The sequence below is a fragment of the Thalia democratica genome, chromosome 3 (assembly GCF_965202585.1).
Source record: "Thalia democratica chromosome 3, ktThaDemo2.hap1.1, whole genome shotgun sequence".
NCBI classification, from domain to species: Eukaryota; Metazoa; Chordata; class Thaliacea; order Salpida; family Salpidae; genus Thalia; species Thalia democratica.
Window position 1 is genome coordinate 37,745,686 of NC_139167.1, and position 11,375 is coordinate 37,757,060.

An 11,375-nucleotide genomic window follows, 5' to 3' on the forward strand; every position below is an offset into this window, starting at 1 on the left:
CACTGCGTATAAAATTTGTCAAAAATGTAGCTATCAACCACAAAGCTAGGAAGTTGCGACCTTTGTAAGTTGGCAGTAGGTGTCTACTGCAGAACCAGAGCGGCAACCATCCTTGTAAATGGGACAGTAGTGGAGTTGTAATGGAGGTGCTTACACATGATCAATTTGTGGTGAGAATTGATGGCTCAAAGAGATTGACGCGAAGGAATAGAAGGTTTTTGAGGTTGTACAACCCAATCTCAACAAGTATTGATGCAAAGGCATTTTATGATTGGTGTCGATATCAACCTAGCTCATAAGAGGACAATGTAAGTCATAAATCTCCTGATTTGCTTTCAATGTTTTCAGATGGTTTGAATGATGCCAGAAATGACAAGACTAATGAAGCTGATGGGGATCATAAGAATGTTGATGAAAAGCACACTACTGCTCCTATGGTTCCCATAAAAAAGAAAGTACCACTTGCTCTGCGTAGGTCAAAAGACTTCAATGCTTCAAGTCCAGATTGGTGATATTAACAAAGCAAGAATGGATTGACGTTGAATAGGATGTGCTTAATTGTGTAGGATTTAATAGTAATACTTTTTATTTGTAATATTTTTGTTTGTTGTATTACAGTTATACTATTTATTTGATTAAAAAAACAACTTTTTTTTAAAGCTTTTTCTTTGGTTAAAGCCCATTGAAAAGCTTTTTGTTACTTATCTAGATTTCCTCATTTGAGCCTTGTTTTACCTCAAGTTTATTTTTCCTTAAATGAGCTGAAGGGGATGTAGAATTATTAAGCTTATGCTCATTTTAGTTTATATGTTTATACTTGTTTTGTTTCAGATATTTTACATTGTTATTAAATCCACTTAATTTAATAAGAAGTTATTCTTCAGTTGGGGTTGACATTTAGGTAAGTTTAACATTGACTTCAGCACCATAAAAAGTGTTAGGGCACCTTTTAATGGATTTAACATTATTAGTTACTAAAAAGCTAAACCTTTCTTGCTTGCAGATGTTTTTTTATTGCTGTCTAAATGCTCCATATTGCTAAAAGTACTTGACAAACACAGTTCATTAGTGTTGATTGCAAGCCAACCCACATATAGTTTGTATGTCTATCATAAATATATGTTCATTAGGGTGCTTGTAAAAACAGCAACCTTTGAGTTTATGACCATATAAGTTTTTACATTTGGCAAACACTCCAAAAACACCCTGTGCAAAGTTTTTGATGATTTGAAGAAATTTTGATACTCCCAAATTTTTTTTAATGAAAACCCAGGCAATAAAAACTGTATAAGACCCAAAAAATGTGACCTTAGAGTTTATAGCTGGATTTTTTTTACTAGTGGCAATTATCACAAAAACCCATTGTGCACAATTTAATACATTTTTAAGAAAGTTTTATGGAGGTACTTTTTGACATTAAAAAAAAAAAAGTAAAATCAGGAAAACTTACAAAAAAAGAAAAAAAAACATAAAATAAAGAAGTGCATTCTTAATTTTTTTTTTGTTATCTTAAACTGTGCACAACAAGCATTTGTGATAATTTCAGTATGTGAAAAAAGTTCAAGCTAAAAGCTCTAAAGTCTCATTTTTTGGTCTCATACAGTTTGCATTTTAATGATTTTTAGAAAATCAAAATTTTCCAGCATAATTTTTTTTTTAATGATCTAAATTTTCGCACACGATGTTTTTGTGGTATTTGCCAAATGTAAAATAATTTTAAGTTAAAAACTCAAAGGTTGCTGTTTTTATTGGCACCCTACTGTCCATAGTTACTTGAAACCAGAATATTTTACTTGTTTTTACAACTGACTTATTTACACTAACTTCATGTCCATTAAACTTTTTTTACACCTGTCAGTTATATCTCTCTGTCTTAACAGACTCATCAAAATTCTGTGAACTTATCCATCTATCAAAAGTGCATAGTTGAACTGCAATTTTTTACTTTTTAGTAATTTTTTGTCCTTTTTCAGTCTATTTGCCACATTACAACCTATTCTACCTACTTTAGTTTTTTATAGATTTAATTGTTGTTTAAACAGCAAAAACTGACATTGACAAAATTTTGCAGTTTTTTGATCAATTTTTGTTGCATTTTCTTTCTATAAACCAATTCTCTTGTTTATATCTTTGTCATCAAGGCTTTATGATCCTAGTACTTTCTTGCAAATACCTTTATCTACTAGTAAAGAACACCTCACTATAATATTACTCCTGCATGTATTTAAATACTGGCCCTGGCATACAGTTTTCATTATAAGCTATATACTATACAGAGTAGACATAAAAACTGAAAAATCAAACTCTACTCTATAAAAGTAATTTAATTTCTTGATAAAAAAGTACAATTATATCAAAACATAAATAGATATTAAAATTAAGTTATTAAGAGTATGAATCAGTAGCTTTGTTATCTAATACCATCTAACAGATAGTTTTTTAGATAATTATCCCTAGAAAGTTGCTATTTCTCTATGGATTTCCCTAGAATTTTTTCCTGAAATTTTAGTTGGAACCCTGCAAGAATACTACTTTGACTATTGCTACCAATCTCTATTGGCATATCCTTATCAATAAAATATTTTCTTCATTTAATGCTTTCTTTTAAAGGTTGGCTATTTCAAATATTTTTTCTTTGATCATTTTACATACTACTTGCATCACCAATGACTACAAGTTTATCAATATCTTGATGTGCGGCATTAATAATGAAATTGTCAAATTTTTTTTTTAAACTTGTTGTTGTCAGAGGTCCATACTTAATCTCAAGTATGCTTTTAGAAAGGCAATTTGATAGTTTCATCAGTAACTTTTTCCTATACCTCTTTAGCATAGTCAGATACATCTAGCAGAGTTGCAGGTGTGTCATAACAAACACCAACAGATCTTACGTGTTCAAAGTGCGTAATCAATAGGCAGGTTTCTGTACTTATTGTTATTAAAAAATTAAAGATTTATTTTTAACTTTAAAGTGTTTTTTAAGTCTTGGACAATTTGCAAAGGTAAATTTGTTTACAAATGTGTTTGCCATAAACTACTTACAACCATTTTGTAATCATTTTTTAAATCACAGTATTCCATTAATTATTTTTTTCTAGCAGTCTTTTGTAAGTAAACGAAAATTATTATTATAATATATTTAGTAAATTTTAAACATCTGACCATTAGAGTAATTCCTAAGTTGTAACATTGTGAAATGTTTTTCTTGTTCTTTAACTATCCTGTTATTCAAATGTCAATATTTGTTTATGAGCGGAGCTAGGAAGTTATTTTACATTGCAGAATTTTATTTCAATAGTTCACCTTATTAAAAAAAGATATACCAAGTATTTTTTTTCCTTTCAGTTGTAAGTTTCATATTATGAAGAGTTTATATATTTTTTAACATTCAGCTCCTTAAATATAAAAAAAAATTAAAACATTTTTTAAATAAAAGATTACTATGTTTTCATCAATGTTTTAAAATTATAAGTTTAGTCACTTATTTTCAATGCTATTAAAAACCTTTTTTTTTAAATTACTTTGTTAAATATTCCTCATGTTTTATTTTAAGAAAAGTGATTATAGTAATTTATTTGTTGTTCAAACTGTCTGTTGTTTGATTTTTTAATAAGTTAAAAAGTAATACACAAAAAAAGTTCTAATATAAATAACTTTTTTATTATAAAAAAAAAATTTTCACTGTAAATTTCTATAGTTTAAGCAATCAAATTAACTTCATTTTTTAAACAACAATGGACTGTGATGAAAATATCAAAGATTGTGATCAAGTTGAGACAATTGTATTGGATAAAATAGAGCTTGTTGACGAAAGTATTAGTGATAGGTTGTCAGTTGCTACTTTACCTGAAGGGGGTGGAATAATGAGAGCTAAAAAAAGGTAGTCTTCAAGGATCTAATTAGTCTAATATTTTCAATATAAGGACAAATAAATGATTAAGTTAATTTTTGGCACAAAGTGGCCCCAAAGTAAATCACAATAAAAAATAATATTTAAAGTCTTTCAAGAATAGTCTTATATTTCATCAATTATGGGTTTTAAAAATAATATTGTATAGTATTTTCAGTATTACTGCTGTATTAAAAAGTGAATTTTATAAACCACTGAGTAAGCACATTTATAGTTAAAACTATAGAAGTGGCAGATTTTAAATTGTAAAGAATACTCTATAGAGCTATTTGTTATCAGTAAAATACATAAAACTGTATAGCGTGACATAGTTTTAACCTGCTGAAAAAACTGAATAAATAAAGATATATACATTATTAGGTCTACCTATCGGAATACTAGAGATAGCTGTCAATACAAAAGGTCTTTGAAGAGAAAGTTGGACATCAAAGCAAAAAGTGTTGTTGTGGTAAGCATGCAGTTTGTGTTTAATTATTTTTACTTTATTATTTTATAGCCAATTAAATAAAATTCTCTGAAACTATTAAAAATAATATAGCTAATAAAACTATTTGTTCGTTTTTTATTAAACTTACATCTTAACTTTTTCTTTAAGTATAAAATACATATTGCTTTCTAACTAGAGACAATTTTTGTAATAAAAGATGTTTTCAAACTTTTACTTTTAAATTAAGTTTTCAAATGTTATACTAAGTTTTAATTACACAAAACTTAAAAGTTTTCTTTTGTATATAATCAGATTCTTAGTTTGGTTCTATGAATAGTATACACAACACATGTTACGTTTTGTATATTTATTATACTCAAATACATTGTTTTGTTTTATTCAGCATATATCTTCAATCAGTTTAAAATGTTTACATATTTATTTTACCACAAGTAATATTTTTTACACTTTTTAAGAAGTTCTCAAAAATTTACTGTTTGATGTAAAACTTCAAAGTTCTTACAGTCTTTGTTATTCCAGCTATTAATTAGGTTTCAGTAATTACTTAAGCTTTATTCACTTTTTGCATATTGTAAATTAAGATTAATTTTAGCTAATTAGATTTGCTAAAGCGCAATGATTAAGCAAAGGTTTAGAGCTTGAGTTTTATTTGTGTTTTTATTTAATTGATTAATCTAAATTCAAACATTTCTTCAAAGGTAAATTTGGAGTCATACAACAACTTTTCATATATTGAGTACATGCTGAATAAGAATTTTAAAGACGATGATATACAGGTCAGTATTATTTACTAAATTTTACTTTAAAATTTAAACACAAATGTTTTTTTCAAATTTTTTAGTTAAAATATTACTGTTAAGTTTTGGATATAAAACTAAAATATTTCGAGTTTTTAATTTTTATTATAAGGCAACTTTTAATTACATAGTACTTTACACAACTTATAACAGTGTAGTTTTTGAATATGTCAGCAGTTGTTGCTTTCAAAAATGACTGATTAAGTTTATATATAAAAGGCCATAAGGAGGGTTAAACCAAAAATAAACAATCAAGTATTATTGTTTTTTTTTTTATTATTATTTGATTGCAAACTGTATAAGTATAAAAATGTAAAGTCCGAAGTTCAGAATTTTTTTAAGATATAAAAAAACTAATAATGTAAAACTTTATAGAAAACTAGTATGATGTTAATACTAATTCCATTTCTTGAAAAATAACTTAAACTGCATCTTTTGTCAAACTAAAATAAATAAGTTATACTTTTGCCAACAACTTTGTCTACTAAATTCAATTGCAAATCTAGCAATAGCTTGCTGAGATTTCGATTTAAAGAAAATAACCCAGTTCTGGCTAGTTCTATCTAATTTATATTTGATCTCAATTTTAAGTTAAGATTTTCTATACAATCTGGCAATTTGATCTGGTAGACCATTAGTCTTATATAAAAAATATTCTTGATATTATTTTGAAATTTCTTGTTTGAAAAATAATAAATTGAATGTATTTTTTTAACATAAAAAAACAATATAAGCTTGATTTTTTTTTTTAAATTGGGAGAAGAGATGAACGTTTTAAGTATTTAAATATAAAACATTGAGATATGGAACATACAAATTCCTTGATCAAAGTTTTTGTTTAACTAATTATTATGTTAAAGTATGAATTTATACTTTTGGTGTTATTTACTAAGTACTGACAATAATACATTTATAATAATCAGTTTCAATGATGCTATGGTTCTTTTATCCTTCTGAAGTTTTCTGATCTTAAAAAAAATAGTTTGTAAAGTCTCAATTATACAACAAGTTATTATGTTTATAACAGGTGTACAGAGGTCTTAACATATTCGAGCTCTGCGTACTTTGCAGAACGCGCCACCTTGGCAACAGAATTAACTCATACATTTCTACCAAGTTTGATCAGGAAATGTCTTCGAGTTATGTTTTGTTGGAAAACAAGTTTTCAACTTATTTAGACTTTTCTCTAGATACATCAATGTTTGAGGTTTTTTATGTTATCTTTTAGATGTTAATTTAAAGTGAGACTACTTAGAAATGCCTAAGTACAAATAAGTACAATTTTATCACAAAAACTAATTTACTTAGCTTGCACTACTAATAAAGTTTATTTAGTTATTAGACACCAACAGATATTATTTTTGTTAAAAAACCTGATGTTTTTTCAAAAAATTCAAATACCTTTTGCTTTTAAGATTATAAGTGTTTCTTTTGCAATTGTTTTATTACCAGAAACAACTTTACAGGCTAACATACTTCAGTTGTATGACAATAAGAAAATGCTGCACATTTCTCAGTGCTTTATGATGCTGAACTGGAACGTAGGTCAAAATAAAATTGACTTTAATCATCCCTACTTTTTCCACTCTGTGCTCAAGTATATCAAAATGCATTGCTCTGATGTAAGTTGAATTTTTAATAAATTTACGATTAAAATAGTTTTATATTTAGAAAAAAATAATTAGTTTTAAAATATAATAGTTTTCTTTATATTTATTTAATTAATATTAAAATCAATTCAATCATCTTAAACTGTAACTGGTTTTCAGATGGTAAAACTGTCGTGCACAGATCCAGATTTCAAGATGGAACTTTTGAAACACTTAGTAAGAGTTTGTCCCCACATAACTGAAGTTCATTACGTTTTCAAAAAAACTTCTGTGAGTGACTTGTGTGTAATTGTGAATACTATCTGAGCTTTTATTAGAACACTTAGCAAGTCAGTGTTAATCGCTTAACTAAAAAATTGTTCTTATATAATTAAGCGGTAAAGTTTTTACCTACTCGATATTGTTGATTGTGTTTATATTTTCATACAGTTTAAAAAAGTTTTAATTATTAATACATATTGTTGACTTCACGTTAATTTAAAAAATTAAAATTTTTTTAAATTAAAGTTTAAAACTAAAAAATATTTTTGCAAGTTAAGTTTTTGGTATATCAGAAAGTTTGTTATGCTGAAATAGACTATGATGATAAACATCATAACTATTAAATAAAAAAAATATTTTTTAAGTAAAAATATAAGAATAATCAAACAAATTATCAATTTTAAAGTGGATTGCACAAAGTAAGAACGAAATTGAAAGATGCTGTGAAATATTCAAAGGGTTAAATCTGAAAGCTTTAAATGTGACTGGAAAGCAATTTAGTACTGCTGAAACCCTGTTAGAATAACATTTAATTCTTTATTTTTTGCAAGTATTTGTTTTCCATATAAAGCTGGATATATTTGTTTGCGAATACAGTATTTAAATAAAGTTCAAAAGTAAAATTAAATTTACCAAAAATAAGTTCAGCTTATCAGCACTCAATTATATGCGAAAATTAGTAAAATTTTTCAAAATTTAGCCATACATATTATTTTTTAATATTTTGTCGGTTAAAATGAATTTAATAAATAAATGTTAAATGTTATATAGTACCGTGCTGTCATTAAATCTACAAAAGTTAAAGATTGAACAACACGAATCTAATTTTTATTTAGATAAACAAACAATCAAAAATTAGCAAATGTGCGCTTTATAATTCTTAATACTAAGTTTTAATTTAAATAAACTGGTAGATTTCAATTCACATACCTTAAAAAGTTTCGATTATAACATTTATAATTACACGATTTTTTCAGACAATTGCTTCGTTATTTCTCCGAGCTTAAAACACTAGTGAGTTATTGTTTGTCACTTCACTTGCAACAAATTAATTTATTTAATAATAAGTTTTACTAAAAAATAACGAATTTAAAAAAACTCTAAATAAACGATGATGTTTAACTTTTATTTTATAAATACTTATGAGCGAAATACAAAGTTAATTCCGAGTGAATTTTTTATGAAACAACAGAATGGCAAACCTATTACTGATGATGTGCTGTGTCAGCTACCAGCAGATGACAAAAAGTTCAGTGAAAGTTGCAGGAATGACCTCGTCAAGTCCTTTGAAGATGACATGAACTGTAGAACTATTGCAGAGCAAAAGATGTAAGTTATTTGTATTAAATTCATCTTTGTAATTAAACAGATTAAACGAAAACAAAACTACAGTCACTATATCTGTAGTAATAACATTTAAAAACTGCAAGTTTTAAGAAGTAAATTTATCTTTGTTTTCTTAAATTTTAATTTCTACAGTGTCTAAAAAGTTTGAAAAATATTGTATCGGTATTATAAATTAAATGTATAAGTTGTACTTCAATACATTAGTTTTTTTAAATGAAAAATACATTAATAAGAAAATTATGTTAACCACTTATAAATTATCACTGTAAAGTGTAAGTTAATTAAAAAATAGATAAACAAATTTTATTAGTGCATTTTTGTAGTTGTAAAAACGCAATGAATTTTTATATCTTTTACTATGTGTTGTGTGATTTTTTTTAAATGTTGAAATCTGAATAAAATAAAATAATTTTTAAAATAGATAAGTAAAATTTGTTATTTTTTTAAAATTTATTATAAGACATAAAAAAGCAATTATTAATAAATGTCTGACTTAAGTATAACAATTTTAAAGCCAGTTAGTTTGTAACCACGATATTTTTTTTTACTAAATGATATTTCTAAATTTAATTTTTACTTTTCAGAGCTTCAGAAAAGCAATCTGAAGTAAGTGATTGTTAATTTATACTTTGTTAAAAGTAGTATAAAATTTAAGGATATATATATTTATTAATAAACAATGTCTATATTAGTATAACAAAATTGTACACAAGAGAATCAGTATAGGTAATTAAGTTATTTTTCAGTCATTAAATGGTAGCTGTTTTTAACTATAATAAACCTAAAGTTATGTTTTCGATTACTAAATTATACGTAATAGATATAACAAAGCAATTTCTGTCAAATTTTAATTTTGTTTTCAAGTATGGTTTATTACATGCAGAAGCAGTTTACACGTCCATAAAGTTAAAATTAACAATAAGCTACAAAATTTTACTATTTTTACTATCTTTTTTTACTATATTTTTAAAACGAGTATTTACTTACATGAAAATTCAATATAGTTTTAAAAACTTGTAAATTGTTTCTAATGATATAGTTGTTTTTATAAAATTCTCTACTAAATTTCATTATCTACCCGTTTAAAAACCTATTATGTTTAATAAGTTTACAAAAATTGTTTTTAATTTTACAGAACAACTTTTTGCTACAAGTTGAACAGTTGGGTCTCTAAACGAAAATGAAATAGTCTGCCGTGTTGAATACTTATATTTCATTCCATGGTTTCTGAGCAGTTTTTGTGATTTATTTCATTTTTTTATTGATAAAGCGATTGCAGAAGTAAAAAGAAAAATTATGACAAAGTATTGATGAAATGGTACTATTTTTTTTTGCCAATCTTTTTCCATACCTCTGATATAGGGATTGTTTTCATAGCCATCGTTTTTTTTTCAAGTAGCTCTAAACTGCTTTTCTTAATTAAAACGTTGAACGCTTTTCTATTCATTTATGATAACATAATGACTTAAAGTTTTAAGCCAACTACTTTGTTAGTTGTTACAACAAAAAACCTTGAATATAAAATTATGTGAACAGTATAGCACACTTTTAAGTTTTTATCTTTTCGTTTTAAAGATCTAGCTGCTTTTCTACTGTTTTGAAAAACTACTTTTTTTTTTAATTGAAAGTTTTTGAATTATATGTTTTTGAATCATGTTGATTAATTTTATACAAATGGTGAATCACGTCTGATTTTTTTGTTTACAATTTCTAACATTTTTGATGTTTGATTTCAATACTAAAGTGTAAGACAATTCAAAAACAAATCTGATAAGTTTAAGTTTTATTGAAAATAAAGTTGTAATTTAAATTTTTTTTATTTTAACTTAAAATAATCTAAGGCCTATTTTTATAGTGGCCATCAAATATATTGTAAAGATTTTCATTAATTATTATTACCTGAAAAATAATTTTTCTCATTTAGTTCATTTTTTACGAGCTAGTAAAACACTTATAAACCATAATTGAGATGTACTCTTAGAAAAACGTTGAATAAAAAATTTTGCAAACAATTATTAAAAATGCATAATTTTGTTTTTAAAACAATAAAAAGTTCAAGTTACTATCTTACTCATCTTTAAAGCTGCGTTATCAGATTGCACTGCAAATAAAAAGTTAACGTTTAGATCACGGTTTCCGAGTTTTTTTTTTCTACTTTAATTTTTTTTACTTTGGAAAATTCGGTTATAGAAAAAAAACGAGGTCAATTTCTTTTTTACAAAAGACTTGTTAGTTAAAATATATAATAAAAAACAGAATACATAAAAGATTAAAAAGTTATTTTATTACCTCTAACTATTTAAAAACTTATTTTATTATGTATTTTTAACTTTTATATTATAATTAAAATATTTTTTTGTACTATTTAACTCATTTAATGACAAATTCTGTTTGTTTATTTTAGGTGTAGAAAAAAAAAACCTTAAGTAAATTGAAAGTTTAGAAAAGTTTTATATTAATTATACTTGTAATAACTTTATCAATAAACTGAATCTATAATGTTTGTTTGGACTTTTTTTTACTACAAGCGCTGTTGAAAACCAAGCATACTTTCTGCAAGTATAAATGAATTACATTCTCAGGGTTGGCAAAAAACTTGGAAACCTGGAAATTTTACATGTTAAGTAGAAAAATTTTGATTTGACACAAAAAATCTACCATATAGATAAATAATTTTGTCATCATCAAACATTTTTTATCAAAAAACACATTTGAATGTTAAGCTTTACAGCATCTTTTCAATGTTTTAATACTATTTAAAACAGTTTCTTAACTTTAAACTAAAAATAGACCCGAAAACTTGTACTTTTAAAAACCTGGGGGAAATTTTGAAAAACTGGAAAATATTTAGCAACCCTGCATTCTGCAAGTTGTCTTTTAATTAAAACAGTTTTTGTAAACAACATTTTTTCTACAAAAGCCTACAAACTTGTTGTTACTTTAACTGTGGTTACGTAATATTGTTTAACTGATATTATTTCAATTAAATGATTACAAAATTT

The 11,375-nt window shown here is 25.3% G+C and overlaps 1 protein-coding gene across 1 annotated transcript; it reads left to right on the forward strand.

Annotated features, from left to right (window-relative positions):
- The first annotated feature begins 3,703 nt into the window (after window positions 1–3,703).
- Window positions 3,704–10,056, forward strand: LOC145831816 (uncharacterized). Its single transcript, XM_082939157.1, has 11 exons — window positions 3,704–3,880; window positions 4,271–4,358; window positions 5,057–5,134; window positions 6,183–6,362; window positions 6,622–6,777; window positions 6,925–7,035; window positions 7,433–7,542; window positions 8,004–8,040; window positions 8,219–8,355; window positions 8,958–8,979; window positions 9,509–10,056. The coding sequence occupies exons 1-11, from the start codon at window positions 3,735–3,737 to the stop codon at window positions 9,545–9,547; spliced, it is 1,104 nt and encodes a 367-aa protein (XP_082795283.1). The 5' UTR covers window positions 3,704–3,734; the 3' UTR covers window positions 9,548–10,056.
- Window positions 10,057–11,375: the final 1,319 nt, after the last annotated feature.